The sequence below is a fragment of the Fundulus heteroclitus genome, chromosome 18 (genome assembly GCF_011125445.2).
Source record: "Fundulus heteroclitus isolate FHET01 chromosome 18, MU-UCD_Fhet_4.1, whole genome shotgun sequence".
NCBI classification, from domain to species: domain Eukaryota; kingdom Metazoa; phylum Chordata; class Actinopteri; order Cyprinodontiformes; family Fundulidae; genus Fundulus; species Fundulus heteroclitus.
In genome coordinates, this window is record NC_046378.1 from 33,864,334 (window position 1) to 33,882,189 (window position 17,856).

At 40.7% G+C, this 17,856-nt stretch overlaps 1 protein-coding gene across 1 annotated transcript in view; it reads right to left on the reverse strand.

Moving 5' to 3' along the window:
- Positions 1-7,637: 7,637 nt before the first annotated feature.
- The window catches only part of yap1 (Yes1 associated transcriptional regulator), a 39,818-nt gene continuing 29,599 nt past the window's right edge, over positions 7,638-17,856 (reverse strand). Inside the window, exons 6-8 of the mRNA XM_012875229.3 lie at positions 14,786-14,913; positions 13,792-13,904; positions 7,638-10,300 (exon numbers count right to left, since the gene is read on the reverse strand). Coding sequence (XP_012730683.2) covers positions 10,065-10,300; positions 13,792-13,904; positions 14,786-14,913 — 477 coding nt within the window. The 3' untranslated portion in view covers positions 7,638-10,064. The remainder of the gene's footprint in view (positions 10,301-13,791; positions 13,905-14,785; positions 14,914-17,856) is intronic.

The window sequence follows — 17,856 nt, forward strand, 5'->3', positions numbered from 1 at the left end:
GTGTAAAACACCTTTAGCTTGAACATGATCCGCTTTTCTAGCTTACTTACTGAAACACTAACCCGACCCTAGCCAGATGGATTTCGATCCGCCTAGCTCCACTCATCCATCTGGAACAGATCCATAGGAATGTCCTTTCAGAAGGCTGGGCCTTATCAAAAATCCTTGCATATGATTGGATAAGCCATTTGTCTGTCATCTTTATCGACGTGCTATTTCAACCACTCACATCAAAGCCAACCCGTGACGCTGATGAGAGCGACGCAGGAAAAAACAAAATTTTTTTTTTTTTTTTAATGTGTTTGCGGCTCTAGTGGCACACGTTTTATTGACAGTGAGCTGACAGGAAGAGGGGGGAAGACAGGCGGCAAAGCACCACGGGTCGGAGTCGATCCCGGGCCGACCGCGTCGAGGACTAAAGGCCTCCTAATATGGTTCGCGCTACCCGCTCCGCCACGGGCGCGCACCGGAAAACAAAACTTGCCAAATCCGGTCGGGAGAAGGGCGAAAACATCGTTTCCACCAACAAAAGCCTTCAGAGCCGTTCTCTAATGTTCTTTTAATGAAACAATATTAGGTAGATTGGACAACACGTAAGAAATAGCAGCATCAATGTTACCGTTTGCTTCCTCGATGCGAGCCGCCATTGTTGTCTGAATCTAAACAGTCTGACGGTCGCTTCTCCACTACGTCACATCTATGAAACTCCAGCCCTGTGTCCTGATTGGCTGGACAATAAAATTGGTTGAAGAAATCACTCTCTATGGAAGATGTCCCAGATGGATGTGAGTGAAGCTAGGTGGAGCGAAATCCATCTGGCTAGGGTCAGGTACTCAGGTTACTGAAACACTGCTTTTACCCTGAGAATATACATCAAAGATAGTTTTAAGAGAGAGCACTCACTAGCTCACGTAATTCGCATACAAATCTGAAGAAGGAGAGATGTCTCACTCTGATTAAATCAAAACCTTTAACTGTTTTTAGCATAGGTTTGCTTGGAATAATTTTAAACTATGAACTTATTCTTATTTATGTAATTTTTTTACACCATGAATCTATTGCTGTCTTTTAACAAAAGGCAGGACAAAGCTAACAAGTGGAAGCTAATTAAGCTAGCACTAACGTTTGTGTCTTGGAAGTGGCATAAGCACTTGAAAAGTACTGTTAAAGCTTCAGTTACACTTCAGGTGGCATTTCCATTGAAAGAAAGAGAATCTGCATCCAAAGAATAGGAATACATGAGTAGATGCACAACATTAAAAGAATACTTAAGACACCATGGCAGATGAAAGTCAGAGTACAGTACTGCCCACTTAAAGAAGTGCAGAGTTTAATGTACAAGATGATGAGAAATTAAGTGAACAATACTGAAAAGCCTGCAACTGAAGAAGAACTCCAGCCTTCACTATCTAGTGATGGCACACAGTCAGAAAACCTACAGAGAAGCCAGTGTATGTGCAAACTCACTGAAAAGGGGAAATCTTTACAAAAAGTAAAGTTAAATGATTTAACCAAGGATTTTCAGCAAGTTTACAAGAGGTGTAAACACCACATAAACTCTTTCAAAAGAATGGTGAACAAAATGGATATTAATTTAATACCAGAAGCTGTGAGCGTTATAGACACAATTATGAAAGACATCTGCAACACTTGTGATGAGATCAGAAAGATTCAAACTCCTGATGTGGATATAAGGAGATGTGATGTTTGTTGGGCCATAAGTGAAGTTGCCAAACCAAAGGCTCAGTGTCTTTTGGAAGAAAATGGTGATCCAGATAGTATTCCATGGCCATACTCAGAGTCTGAGTAGTGTTTGAAAGCAGTTTATCCAGCACCAGCTCTAGAATCACATCTAAGTCAAAGTCCACTTCAAACAGTCATCTCTAGACACACTACGGCAAATGCAAGAAGCAGCAGCTGAGGTAGCAGTCACTGAAGAGGTCATTTAAATAATAAAAACACATCAATGTGAAAAAGAAATCAGAAAACTTGAAGTTGAGGATGCAAATAAAAGAGCTCAGTTTCTAACATAGAGCACCAAAATTATGTTAAGGTTAGAAGAGAAGAGAAATGAAGTTGAACTATTGAAAGAGCTGCAAAAGCACAATGCAGCACAAGCAAGATTAAATGCTGAAGAAAAACCACCTGCTATTCATCTACAAGTAAAACCAGATGGTTCTTTCCCACAACCAGGCTTTCCAAATGTGCACCCAAAACCATTCATCCCCTCACAAGTTAAATCCTTTACAAACCGTCAATCTGATCAGCAATGAGAAATTCTAGCCACAAATGAAGCGGCCTCCATTGATCTTGTAAAAATTCTTGCTGAAGCAATTGCAGCCAATAGAATCCCTATCCCGGAACTAGCAGTCTTTACAGGTTACCCTCCGCAGTATAATGATTGGAAATTATCTTTTCAAACATAAGTGGAACAGAAAAATCTGACCTTCCAAGAAAAGCGTTTCTTCTTGAGAAAGTATGTAGGAGGTTCAGCTAAGAAGGCTGCCAAAGGACACTTTCTAGCTGGAACAGACATATTGTACTGCCTGGGAAATGCTTGACAATAGATTTGGAGATCCGTTTATCATAGGCAAGTCTTATTGTGATAAGATTCAGGTATGGCCTAAAATCACTGCCAAGGACTGCTAAGAACTGCGTGAGTTTGCGGATTTCCTTAGCAATGTGGAATCAGCCATGCCCTATGTTCAAGGTTTAGGAGTTTTAAACGACTGTGTGGAGAATCAGAGAATAGCAGCCAAGCTACCTGATTGGCTTGGTGCACGTTGGAATAGAAGCATTACAGATTCCAAGATGAGCACAGAGTGTTTCCTGATTTCAGTTATTTTGTAAAATTTCCGAATAAAGAAGCAAGAATTTCATGCAACTCAATCACCTCTCTGCAAGCTATAAAGCCAACTGAACTAGACAAAAAGCATCTATATAAGGATAAATGAAGAAGAAGCAGTACGAGAAGTTCTAAAACACTTAGTACAAGCTCTATTGAAAGGGCACATGTTGCATGTCTCGTTTGTAAGAAACCTGGTCACATACTACATAAATATAGTAAAATAATGAGAGATCAGTTGAAGAATGAGTCAAGCTTGTGCAGTCTGAAAACTTATGCTTTGGGTGTCTTACGTATGGTCATAACTCCAAAAACTGTACTTTCAGAAGTGTGTTATAAATCATCCCAGTCTATGCATTAACTATTAATTAACCAAAGAAAAAAAGTCGACTGTATGCCTTGCTTGACACTCAGCGTGATACCACTTTCATCCTAAGAAGCACAGTTGAGTCACTTAACTCTAAGTCTGAGCCAGTCAAACTTAAGATTTCAACTATGACATCAAAAACAAAGATTGTGTCAAGTCACAAGTTAAAAGGACCTACAAGTAAGAGGCATGCATACGACCTATACCAGAAACTGTTTTCCTGCCAATAGATCGGATATTCCCACAAACAGTACGACCGAAAGATGGCCCATCTGATACATCTATCAAAAGAAAGGGTTCCCAAGCTCTGTGAAGCTGGATTGCTAATTGAATATAACTGTCTGGAGCATTATTGGTTACAGTGACTGATTACGAAGATGAAATAGGAGTAAGTCATCGCGTTATTGTTAAACAAGTCTTTCCAACTGTGAAACCCATTCAGAAGCTTAAAACTGAAGTCCACTTTGTAAGGAGAAATCAGGTCAAAGAACTGATCACTCCAGTTGAAATAATCAAGGTGCTAGATATGGACTTTGTTGAAAGAGCTCTCGAAGGAGAGCCAACATCACAAGAAGATCTACTGTTTCTGGCTAAAGTAAAAGAAGGCATAAAAAAACAGCTAAATGGTCACTATGAAATACTGCTATCTTTCAAGCGAGGAAAAACCTGAACTGCCAAACAATAAACTTTGTGCAGAATAGGTTCAGGTGTCTGGAAAGGCGTCTCGAGAAAGATAAGCGCTACATCAAAGATTATGTAGCATTGATGCAAGACATCATAAAGAAAAGTGATGCAGAGAAAGTACCAGACCAGGAAGCTATTCAGTTTGTTAAGCAAGCCAGAGAATTCTGGGATACAAGAAAGCTGCAGCAATGGTGAAGCTGTAACTTCTACTATCCCAAAAGAAGAATGTGCAGCAGAATGAACAGATTTGGATCTTGTGTTGGGAGAGCCAAGAATGGAAAGGGCTTTTGGGGTCCAATGGTGTGTAACATCAGACACATTTCACTTTAGAGTTGTAAAAAAATAACCTTCACAAGGAGAAGAGTCCTCTCCACAGTGGCCTCAGTATTTGACCAACTTGGGTTTGTAGCACTATTCATTCTAGTAGGCAAAGATCTCAAGCCTCAATGGGAAGCTTGGCTCATAGATCTCCAGAACCTGTCCTCCATAAAGATACCATGCAGTTACATACCATCAACATTCAACCTAGATTGGCGGTATGAGTTACACAGCTTTTCTGATGCCAGTGCAATTGGTTATGGTGTGTGCTCATACTTAAGAACTGTGACAGAGTCTGGTGAAATACAATGCACCCTTATGATGGGAAAGGCCAGAGTAGCTCCTACTAAAGTGATGACCATCCCAAGATTGGAACTTTCAGCCACCGAAGTAGCTGCAAGAACTGCTTAAGAGAGAGAGTTAGAATTCCAAGAGGTTCATGAGTGCTACTGGACCGATTCCAAGGTTGTCCTTGGGTATATTAACAACAACAACAATGCCATACAATACAATGTATTGTTGCCAACAGAATACACAGAGTAAAGTCATATACAGAACCAAGTCAATGGCAATACATTGCCTCTCAACAAAATCCCTCTGATCATGCATCACGTGGAGTCATGACAAAGGAACTAGTGGAGTCTAACTGGTTCATGGGACCCAGGAAGACGTCAAAGTAAAGGAGATCAGCACTGAAGATCCAGAACTCAAAGGTCGCACAAGTTTTTACAGTGAAAGCAAAAGAGGAACAATCTATCTCAGAACGACTACAAAAGGTCTCAGATTGGACGGGAGTTGTAAAAGCAATAACAAGATTAAGGCGATGTGTAAAATACGCACAAAGACAGAGGAAATGTTCAAAGAAAGTGCTACACTGGATGACAGGAAAGATGCAGAAGAGTTTATTATATGCACAATCCAAAGTGAGCCATTTGATAATGAAATAAAGTCCCTCAAAGATAAGGGAGAAGTTAAGGCATCTTACTCTAAGCTACACCAGTTAAGTCCATTCCTTGACAATCACCATATTCTGTGGGTGGGAGAAAGACTAACAATAGCGTCACTCCATCTCAACATCAAACATCCAGCCATTGTGCCAAAGGAGCATCGTGTGTCGCGTCTACTCATCAAGCATTTCCATGAAAAGGTACATCTTGCTCTTGCTTATATGCATGAGCTCGAAAGCAGTTCATGCAGAAATTTTGAATGACCTCAGTACGGACTGTTTTCTCAATGCGCTATGTTGTTTCATCGCAATATGTAGCAAAGTCAGTCAACTGCATTGTGATCAAGACACCAATTTTATTGGTACAAGAAATTAACTTTTCACGCAAGCTACACAAGAGAAGGTCAAGGAGCTGGGTATAAGTTTCATCTTTAACCCACCTGCTTCTAGTCATATGGGAGGTGTCTGGGAGAGACAGAGCCAGACGATAAGAAAGGTTCTTAAATCAATTGTTGACCAGTCAGCTTCAAGATTAGATACTTAATCGTTGAGAACATTCATGTATGAAGCCATGGCAATAGTTAAGAGTCGACCATTGACTGTAGACTATCAATGACCCTGTTGGACCATAGCCGCTGATGCCAAACCATATTTTGATCATGAAATCAGCAGTGATCTTACCACCACCTGGAGAATTTGTCAAAGAAGATCTCCATCTGCAGAAAATACGGAAAAGGGTGCAGTATTCTGGACCAAATGGGAAAAGGAGTACTTTTTGAACCTACAGCAGAGAAGCAAATGGAATAAGAGCCAAAGGAATACAAAGATAAATGACATTGTTCTGCTACGAGAGGATTGTGTTTGAAGGAATTAATGGGAGCTTGCAAAAGTATTAGAAGTGACCCCAGGAGTTGACGGGAGAGTCAGAAAAGTCAAGCATCAGTGACTCTACTCAAGACAAAAATGGGTGATCTTCACCTAGGACAGTTTTAGAGAGACCCATACACAAGACTATACTTTTACTTTAGGCAGAGTAAAGACCTGGTAACATTTGTTAAGTCATGCTTGTTAACTTCTATTTAGGAACACACATGCTGTAGTAGCAGTGTGATAGTGGGAATCTAACAGTTATATCAGTGCATGTTTTCACCACTAGATGTAGCTGTGGCACTGTTGATGTCATGGAGAAATCCAAGTGCCCTGTTTTCTATTTTTTTGTAACATTTTGTAGCATTTATGAGAGAAAAGAAGTAATAATATTTATATTTGAGTAAAACTATCCCGATAAAGTTGATATGTTTTGTTTAAGAGCACGGTGACGTCACTTCATGTTCTTCGTCAAGCTCAACAAATAGTGCCGCAAATGCACACGATTTTATGCCGTTGAAGAGCAATTGAGACGAAAAAAATAAGTGTTTTCAAGCTTACCACTTTGTCCACTAGCAGGCCAAAGTGGTATGTTGATTCTATGCTTTGTAAATAGTTTATTCTTTAACATTCTGTTCATCCTCATGTTTCATCAGTTCTGCGTTGTACTTGTGCTGTAAAACAAGATAAAAAAGACCACAGTAAACATCAGTCAAAGGAACTCCCGTGTCTTTCTTGTGTGTGAACAAGCCGGCAAAACTTATAAACAGTTTGGCGCGTAAGAGTGAGTTCGAAACACTTCCTGTATCGGTCACGTGACTTTCTGTGTGCTCCGCGCATCGACACAGGTTTTGCTCTATGAGCTCGACGGATGCGTAGACGCATCAATGTCGCCAGAGCCATGATAGGTGTCAGTATTCAGTGACACAGTATCGACACAGTATCGATACTGTGTGGTTTGGTGAGGCGCTTCATGACGCCTCACCAAACCATCACTACCAAGATCAGCACTTGCATGGCTGCACTGTGAAATGAATAGTAAAATACGACAAAAACATAGACAATTATTAAAAAAAATACACAAGGGTTTCATTTGATGTTGTTACATCATGCTTAGAAAATATTTCTCCTAAAGAAAAATTGATGTTAAACAACAGATGCATCCATCATCTATACCCGCTTGTTCTTGAAGGGTCCAGGGGTGATAGCCTGGGTACACCCTGGACAACTCGCCAGTCCATCACAGACATCCAACACACCTCAACTCATAGAACGACCAATGAAACGTTTCCAACTAAATATATATATAAAAAAAGAACAAAAACATTGTAGTTTTTTTTTTTTTTTTCTTTTTTTTACAAATACCCATGAATAGAAAACTGGATGCATCAATTGGGTGAACTTAAAAAAAAAAGTTTTTATAAGTTCAGTGCTTTTCACCAAATTTGCATATATACATGTGATGGTGACCAGTTACAAACTTACTTACCATCACTTTAAATTCCAGTTTATGAAGCCTTATTCAATAATCTGATGTTGTAAGAACCAAACATTTTTAATGCAAATTCTTCCAATAACTCACTGAAAAAACACACTTTGAACCACAAAAGTAAAATTTAACACAAAGTATATATTTTATTTAAGGCCAATTTTCAAAGTATCATATGAAGAAATGTATAATGTAACAGAATTTATTGTTCTAAAACACATGCACATATCTATCAAAAATGAACAGTCATTACTGAATGTGAATTCATTTCATGTGCATTTAGAAAACTCTAAACACAAAAAAACAAAAATAAAACTTTAATGTGTGATTAGTTCTACCACTACAATGAGTCAACAGCTAATAATGTTCTTACAATTTAAATTCTAGGCAAGGATAAAAATCAGATGTGTGACAAACCCATCGTGGCATTAAAATGAAAACTAGCTGTGTTATGGAAGCACCGTGGTGCACCACTTGTTTTAGTTGCGTTGTTCTCACCAACACTGTTTTAAAATCCATCAACACATGATTTCATGATCAGTAAAAATCAGTACTAAAATGAAGTTCTCACACACACACAAAAAAATACAAGGAATAAAAAAAAGTTCATGTCCTCTAATCTAAGATACATGTGTTTTATGCATGTGTTCCATCAAGTTAATGCGAACAATTCACTGTTGGTTGGCAACAGAATCAGTGTGCCATCCAGCAAAGGCCTCAATCAAGATTATCCAAAGGTCACTGCAGTTAATGCGCAGATGTAGCCATCATGTAAACATCGGCATGATCATGAGAGGAGCTGTCAGTGTGTCGTCTGCGCGGCAGCTGGAGCGGTTTTGGAAATTATGTAAACGTGCCCGCGCTGTTCGAGAATCGCATTGCTCCCCGGTTCTGAAACACCAGGGTTAGGCGCTCGGAAACAGCCATCCAACAGAACCTGTCAGCTAGAACTACTCAGATGTGTCCGTTAACACTTCAAACATACAGAAATCATCTCGTTAGCTTATACGGTTTTGTTCATAGAGAGACCGATTTAGAGAAATCGCAACGTTTCTCAACTCCCGACGATGGAAGTGAAAATAAGGGTAGTGTCGTTATAAGAAAAAATATACAAAAAATAATAATCTTTGGAATCCTGACTGATTTATCTGATTGTTTTGAAATTATCCCGTTAAAAATATAACAAAACACACACGCCGCGTAACCTACAGCAATAAGCCAAACCCATTTCCTTCTACATTATGCTTAAACTTGACTCTAAAACCTGCTTTAACTTTTCCAAGCCCACTCTATAAAACCTTTTGCTTAAAAAAAAAAAAAACGAAAAGAAAAAAAAAACAGTATCAGAGAGGGGGTATTAAAATATCAAACATTGTAAATTAATGTATCCTGTCACCTGCTTGAACTGATCTGAGTTATAGTGTCTGTTGAGCCTACTGATCTGCCTTTTAAATTTTGGTTAATATTTAGCAGAAATGGTAAAAAGCTGCTTGTGATCATTAAAAAATACTACCACACTAATAAGTATATAGCCAGGAATCTTGAAGCGGCGTGCTGCGATAACAGTTGACCCTGTTAAGATATAGAAAGGAACACAAATACAAGCAAAAGAAAAATAAAAAATACGCAATTTGATCTAAGCTTTCATACATGTGTAACAAGCTACGAATAAAACACGACTTTTGGGTTAGGCTTGGATAAGACAGATAAAAAGAAGCTCTGGGTTAGAAAAGATCCCCAAAAATCACCTCGTGCTTATAAAATATAATACAGTTTGATTATTAAACAACTAAGAAACATGCGGCCTATATGTCTGAATATAGCCTGACGCCTACTGTTGCATTATACATGCTGGGTAAATTTGTTCGAGTTGCTCGCGTCTTAAAAAATACATCCGAAGGCACTTGATCTATCAAAGGTTTAACTTAGACTTGCTGGCACAGCCAAGCAGCGATGTAGTCAGTCCCCCGCTTCAAATCCCGCCCCCTACCGCCCACCCCAACAAAAAGCAAAGCCACCGTCTCCAAATCGCGCCTCACGCTACCTTCACTCCAAATCAGTATTGTTCGTTTTGCTTCAAATACATCATTTTTGGTTTTTCAGAACTGTTGGAAGGAAACAAAGATGTCTGAGGCGAACATAAAGCTATTTAACTAAGTTTAAAAAGACACAAACACAGATACTTTGCGGCGCGCTGCAAAAACAGAGACGCTCCAGAGACTCCAGGCGGGACGCATCCCTCGCAGAGGAGCAGGCGCACTTGGTCGGTTCAGCTGTGATCTGGGTAAATAAGCTGACAGACCTGTGAACAAATTTTGGGGCCCTTGCATAATTGTCTGTTCATAGGCCAGCCTTGAAGACACAGACAAATTTAAAAAGATAAAAAAAAAACACAAGTGAAAAGATCAGAATACTGCCTGAAAAGAGGTTAGGCCTTACACGCTGAGAGGCACAGAAGTTCAGAGAGGCTCGCTGAAATGTCTGGTAAAAGCATCCATGAATCCTTCACAGATCAGAGCCGGCAAAAGTTCAGAGCGCAGCGGGTCCTCTATAACCAAGTCAGGAAGTTCTCCTTGTCGATCTTGGTAGCTGCCAGCACCGACTCCATGTCGCTGAGGATGTCGGAGCTCAGCGGCTCCTGCAGACTGGCCATCAGCTCCTCGCCCTCCACCACCATGCTCTCGCTCTCCAGGGTGCCCAGATCCACGTCTGTTCCCGGGATGGCGTCCAGGTAGTCGGGGAAACGATTGGGCTGCGTTGCAATGGAGGGCGGGAGAGGGTCACCTGATGAACACAAGATGGCATACTTTTTTGACTAGAACTCAACAGGAGGCGATGAAAGAGTCAAGAACATAACTTTGGAAAGCAGAAACTGGTTCAATATGAATTTCTAACGCAAACAGGAAAACTAGAGGCAGAAATTTAAGAACAATTTTTCCTGTTTGCATTCGAGCAACACACTTGAAGAACTTTCCAACTAGTCAAAAGAAAGGAAACAGGTTTTATTGCATACATATTAAAAGATGCTATAAAGAACAGAAACCTTGGTGCCAGACAAGGGGATAAAAGAAGTATCTGTGAAGGGTCATTATTTCCAGGAATGTCCAGGATGTGTGCAACACCCCAGAGAATCACTGATGACTTCTACAAATGAAACAAGGATTCTGGAGAAATCACAGTTTGGAAAATGCTCGTGACTTTAGGACTCTCCGATGTCTCGACATGAGAAATGGTCTGACTGGATTTACCAATCTAACTATGTGGAGCTGAACTACCCCGGTTAACCGATGCTGTCAACACAGTCCAACTCTGCAGCCCTATAAAAAGCCATATATCGACCAGAGGGCCTCACAAAAATATTTTCACCCCTTGAACTTTTTCACATCTTTATGTTTTGTAAGCAAAAACTTATTTTATTTAGATTTGATGTAATGAACTGTCACAGAGTAGATTATTATATAATTAGGAAGGGGAACAAAAAGGATACATGCTTTTCGTTTCACTAACAAATGCCATTTATTTGACCTCTTCTTAATCTTCTACTTGTCTGAGACCCTATATCTTATTATCTGTAATCCATAATCAATACAAGAATTAAAGGCTTAAAATATGACAATCTAGGCGTAAATAATCTATATAAAATACTTTCTAAAATGAGTGCCAAAAATAATAAAACTTTTTCATTTTAATCTCACATACTTAGATAAGGGCCAGATTTATGAAGGGGTCAACCGATAGCTGTTGTGCCAAAAGAGATCTCTCGACTGAGCCATGGATCTCTGCAGCTCCTCCAGAGTCACCATGTGTGTCTAGTCTGCCCAGTGTGTATGTTTAAGTGGATGGCCATGCCTTAGCAGGGGTAAATTGTGTTATACTTTCTTAGTTTAAAGAAGATAGATTGAAAATAGCTCTGTGAGATGTTTGAATCTTGGCATTAGGGATGGGTATCGTTAAGGATGTATCGATAATACTACTCTTAACGATCAATCCGGTGTTTTATTGGTACCATTAATGATACTTTCTTAGTCAAACAAAAGGGTAAAAAAGAAAAAACAAATCATGATCACTGACTGATTTAATTTTTTAAACATTTGGAAGAAAAGCAAACAAAATAAAAATACAAAATAAACTTTTTTAGATAGAAATAGAACAATAAAAACATTATATAAATACCTTTATAAATATAAAAAGGCTGAAACATTATATCTTGAATAAAAAGTATGCTGTAGGAGAGAGAAATAGCTACACTGACAAGACGAAATTTTAAAAAAGAAAAACACTCTAACACTCTTTTGCCCAAAACAGACAAAAAAAGAACTCCATAAAATAATTTCAAGTATGAAATATTTTTACCTGAATACAAACTACATTTATAATTTTTTTATATTATCAATTTTAACCAATGAGCTGAATAAAAGAGAGGCTGTGTGAATCAGTTACAGGGTGGGATCTATTTAAGTCTATTTAATTACCATTACTCATTAAAGATTTATATTATATTTACATCCTGCTTTGCAATCTAGTTGAAGCTTTGCTCATGCGTGACTCATTCTCAATGGGAAACAGACTTCAAGCTGAGCTGGCTGCATCGGACTGACTGACCGCCTGTCAGAGCTTTCAAAGCGGGAGGGGCTCACAGCTGATGGTTTGCTGCAGAGACGGTAAACTCAGAGCTATCGGCGCTTTTACTTGTTGTCAACGTCTCAAACAACACGGGGAAAAAAATAGCTATACATCCATTGCTTGACTCTTTTGAATAAAAAAAAAAGTCACTAGAGCGGTCGGAAAGTTGCTAAATAGTTGGCAGCAGTGGTGATGAAAGTAAGCGAGGCGAACATGTGAGAGCACCCTCTGAGTGTGTTTCTTAAGGAGAAGATCGGCAAAACAGTGTTGTTTCGGTTGGAGTCTCCCTGAAAAATTGAGTGTGAACTTAAAAATAGCGTTAAGAGGACCGATAAGGCTGAAGCTTGTCGGTCCGCGAGGAAGCTCAATGCTTTAAACTTCTGCACAAAGTTGTCCCGGACCTGTTAGGTGAGCTCCTTGGTCTTCATGATGCCGTTTGTTCACCACTACTCTCCAATAAACCTCTTCTTCATCACAGAACAGCTATATTTACGATGAGATTAAAGGACACAAAGGCGCACCCGACTTGCAAATCGGGTGACTTCCGACACCCGACAAATGGTTGCGCTGGAATTTATTAAAGCCTATCAGAGGAAAAGGGGGCAGGATTCAAACCCACACCGCAGTTTTGATGTTTTGAAAAAAACATTTTTGAAAACGGTGTTTCCTTCTCTTTCCATTTCACGTTTCTGCCCTCCTTTGTGTTGGCCAGTCACATTAAATCCTAATAAAACACAATGAGGTTTGTGGCGATAACGTGACGAAACGTGGAAAAGATCAAGAGGTATTTACCCAGCGCTTCCTGCCGAGTTTGCTGCCAAAACTGCTGATCATTATCAGCAAAGCAGCGCAGAAGGCAGTGCTGCTGATGGCATAAGACGCTATCACGGCTCGGATGACTTGCACATGGGTGGAAAAATAGAGAACTTGAAAGAAACGCGAGCTCCAATCAAGGCGACGTATTTTTAATGGACGTTTTTCCTCACATTTTCTGATAAAGTATTGCCAGACCTCGTTCTGCAGGACTCTGAAAGTCTTGTTTCGTGGAGGCGCTGTGCATACTATACTGGCCTGCCTGCAGTCCAGATCTGTCTTCTATTAGAAAAGAATCAGAAATATTCCACAACTGCTGACTAGCTGAGGCACTGAGTTCAGATGCCACACAGCATCAGGACGGTTTGCATCGATAGTCGCAAAGCAAAGAGTAACTCAAATGATTTCTGCCAGTTTTTGTTTTGTTTTTACTTTTTAAGCATACTTTCAGCATTATTTAGTTATTTATTTTTGCCCAATTAAACACGTTTCGTCTGTTTTGTCGGGCCTAACAGTGCTAGAGATGCAGAACACTACAAAAAGAGAACTAAAATAAGTGAAATTTTCTTGTACTTGATTTGAGCAGGTAAATAAGATGATCTGCCAATGGAACGAGTATTTTGACCCCTAAAATGAGATAATTAGATAAATTACACTTGAAATAAGATGACGGAGATGAGTTGTTCCTATTTTAGGTGCAAAAAATCTTATTTCATTGGCAGATAATCTTATTTACCTGCTCAAATCAAGAAAAAAAAACACACACTGATTTTAAGAAAATCTTGCTTATTTTTAGTTCAGTTTTTGCAGTGAAGGAGCTTGCGCCGAGCAGAACTAACCTGTATCCATCTCGTCCACACTGTTCAGGAAGTCATCCGGAGTGCGAGGGACGCTGTAGCTGCTCATACTCAGTCCGCTGTCTGTGCTCTCATCCCTGGAGTGGTAGGTCCCACTGGAAATCCAGAAACAGGGAAACACGGATTACGAACTAGCCTGAAGCAAATCCGGGCCAAACCGAATCTCGTCTCAAGCTTATCGACTTTTCTGTGTCTGTGTCTACGTCCTTCTGCATTCGATCGCTTATGCCTGTTGTTAACAAATTCTCATACATCAGCTTCACTTTTTCCATCCAAAATAACAGAACACCAGGAAAAAAAAAAAGGGACAAGGGAGACAAAAAGGAGAAAAGAGGATATTTGACAAGCCTATACTAATTAGCAGAAAAATATGTAGGCAGAGTATGGCAGAAGCAGGATGAATGAAGCCTTTGTGAGAGCCGGGGGGGGGGAGGAGGGGAGATTAGTTTGGCCTGTCTACTGACTGGACCACATGTTCTCATGGCCTGCTCGCTATTCAGCCCTTTCCACACTTTGTCTGCTCATGGAAGAACTGGAGCTTGAACCGCTCGGATTTACACTCCGCTATGACGCCGCGATGCGTTCACACGCGGAGAATCCTGCTCTCCGTACAAGCCCTGCAGCTTCCGCTCCGGCTCCCAGCTAACGAAGGCCGAACAAAGCGTTTTTTTTTTTTAACGCAACACGCGCCGGCATTTTAGTTCCGATTTACCTTTATGGCAGCAGCGGTACACCACAGCTCATCGTGCGGGAAAGCCTCCAGCCTATCTGTGTGAGTCACTGCCATGTGAGGCGGGTTAAGCCCGGATACAGGCCCTCTGTTTCTTTTGCGTAACTCGGCGCTGAGCAAAGCTCAAACGGCAGAGCGCGCTGATTCACTCATACGGGGGGCAGTGCTATTCACGACTGAACCAGAGCTGGAAAGAGAGGAAGACTTTCTCCCTCTTCTCTGCAGAGCTCTCTGTGCGAGACCAACCTGTTGAGGAACGGGTCGGAGCTGTTGACGGTCATGGTCCGAGCATCTTGGGCCAAAGGGGAAGACACGGGGTTTGTGCTGCCGTCTTGATCCATACTGGTGGGCAGCTGGTTCCTCACAGCAAGCTCCTGTGGGCGATGACAGAAATGGATCAGAAACAGCTGCAGCATCCTAAAAATATGCCTGAACCTTCTAATACCAAGGTGCGACAGTTGGTACTTGAGCTGAGCACGCCATGACATTTGTTATTTGCTAAATACATACAAACAGCTACGACGGGCAGCCCAATAAGCACCAGTGGTCAGAAATACAGAGCTCTTCAGGCCATGGATTGAGAAAATCCCATAAGGAACTAAAGATAAAGTTAACCAGTAAAAAGTGCTGATGGCTGTTTTTTTTTTAAATCTCTGAAGTCAAAACGTAAGATCTGAAAATTACACTAAAACCAAGTTGGAAAACCAGTGGGATTTATTGTTTTTTTTTGTTTTTTTTCAGTGTAATGCAAAACTAGTAACATTTTATTTATTTAGCACCTTTCTCAGGCACACAGTCACAACGTGCTTTAAAATAAAATGCAATTTAGAACATTTATAAGAGAAACAAACAAAAATTTTTAAAATACAATATAGAAATATTAAATAACTTAAACCTCACAGCAACATACAGCATCCCAGGGACTGATGAGGCCGAAATGCTTGTTTTTAAAAAAAAAAGAACGCCTTTTGTTGCTTTTTAAAAGCATCGACAGAGTTCAGTGACTGCAGGTGATGCAGTGGTTCATTTCAGTCTTGGTCCAACAGCTTAGAAAGGTCTGCCTCCTCAGGTCCTAAAACGAGTGCTTTTAGGATGGACCATCAGCAGATTCTGCTCTGAGGATCTCATGCTACGAGCGGGAGGGTACGGCTGAATTAAGCCACGGACGTAGGGAGGGGCCTGCTCATGCTGCGCTGTGAACGTCAGAAACGTTCTGTTTCCTCAGCTCCACATTTTACACGTCATAATAAGCCATCCTAATAATTAGGTGTAATAGTCGATTTATTCTTGAAAGCTTTGTTGTTCATTTTTTTTTTCAACTTCTAGGATGCACTTTGTGCTAAATGTGACTGAAATGTTCTCTACGGATACCACAGGACTAATTTACTGACGTGGTTTGGGGTTGGTGGGAAAACTACAATTCCAGCTTCCTGCCAATATTTTTAAGCTTCAGATGTGGAAGTTTCACCTTCTGACAAAAACTAAACTCACCCATGAAGTAAATGCCATCCATTTCATTTGTTTTTATGACATACTACTTTCAAGTCAACATGGTGGTACTTGTTCAAAAAAAAAAAAAAAAAAAAAAGTGTGAGAACCACTGGTGTTATACCTCTGCTGTACCAACACGTCGCTCCCATCCACCCCCCCCCCCCCCCCCCCACAAAGTGTTGGGTTACAAAAGGGGCCAGCCGCCGCAGTCCCAGACTATTGTTTTCTGCACATGCTGCATCAGATAAGACTGAGGATGTGATGTCATGTTCCTTTCCAGCTCCTTCAACGGGAAGGTGCAATGACCTGAACACTGTCACTATTTTGAGAATAAGCTTTTACGGGAAAAAAAGCCAAAACACAGCTGCCTTTGGGTAGGGAGTGAAGTTTTGGCGTAGAGAGTTCCCGCCCCGCAGTGTGGGAGTTGGGGGGGGGGGGGGGGGGGGGGGGTTTGCTCCCTTGCTGCTGCTTGGGATAGGATCTATTTTGCCGGCTCTGCTAAACAGGTCCTGCTAAATCAGAAGTAACAGATTTCCTTATGGCCCTGGGGTCAAAACGAGACGTGGCTGTCGTGTCAAAGCAGCTGCTTTCAGTTTCTGGTTTTCACGGCCGGTCTGTCCTGCAGGTCCTCCCTCATTGCGCCACCCTGGATGTCTTTCTCCAGCGGGACTGGAAAGTTGTGTTTTCCAGCCGACACTGGAAGTCCCGTTTCCTGTTCAATGAGGAAGGTGAGGTCGCTGCCAGCCTTTGCTAACTTGACAAACGAGTGGGTTTGTTACACCGAGTCATCTGTGAAGTCGTCCGGCGAGACCAGAAAAGGGTTGGCTCTTTCAAGAGCAGGTTACTGAATAAAGAAAATCCACTCACAGACATCACATCAGGCGTTGATGTGTAGATGCACAAAAATAGGCAATAAATAGACAGTTTCATTCCTGATTAATGCCAAACCCTAAATCTTTTCACCGGTTACCAGTAATAAACCCTGTTGGGTCTGACTTTTTTTTTTCCTCAATAGGAGCATAAACTAATAGAAAAGATGGATTCTTTCGTGTGATCTTGCAAATCTCAAAACAATCCAGCATCTTCACTAACTCAATGTAAACCCTGTACAGATGGCTCCAATAGGTGTCTTCCACAACTTTATGTAACCATTACAAAAACCTCTAAAATGTCTGACTTCCCACTTATGTGCTATATTGAGTCAGAATCAGGATCAAGTTTATTGCCAAGTAGGTTTGCACTTACAAGGAGTTTGACTTGGTGTTGATGGTGCAGACAAAACAGTGCATGTGAGTGCATTACAACTCACATTTAGGGTCTAATTCCAATTTTATTTTCCATTTTCGACTTTTCTTAACTATTATTTTTGCTAATTTGAGTTTTGGCGTAGAGAGCGAAGAGGTTCACTGATACGGAAACAGTAGTACTATTCGGTTATTACAAAACCTTTACTACCATGTATTTGTGCACATAAAAATATTTGGTGAAATTATAGCCAGAAGTCAAAAAGATTTTTCCAAAGATAAGAATTTCAAAATAACCAAAGGAACAGATTCCCTGCAGCAGACGCCTTTCTGTGGAGACAAATCTTTTCAATTTTGCAAAGTTAGATAAGAGCTGGACAGTGAAAACCTACAGGTCACGATCTCTGAGGCCAGATTGCTGTGGCCTCCGCACGGCCCGGTGCACGCACACGCACGGGTCACTTCTGACACCATGAACTTTAAACAACCCATGCGAACAGCAGGGTAAACAAAAGCTCCAAGCACTCTCATTCATAATCATAGCTCTGTTTTCTGGTGTTACGAAACGAGCCCTGCGTAAAC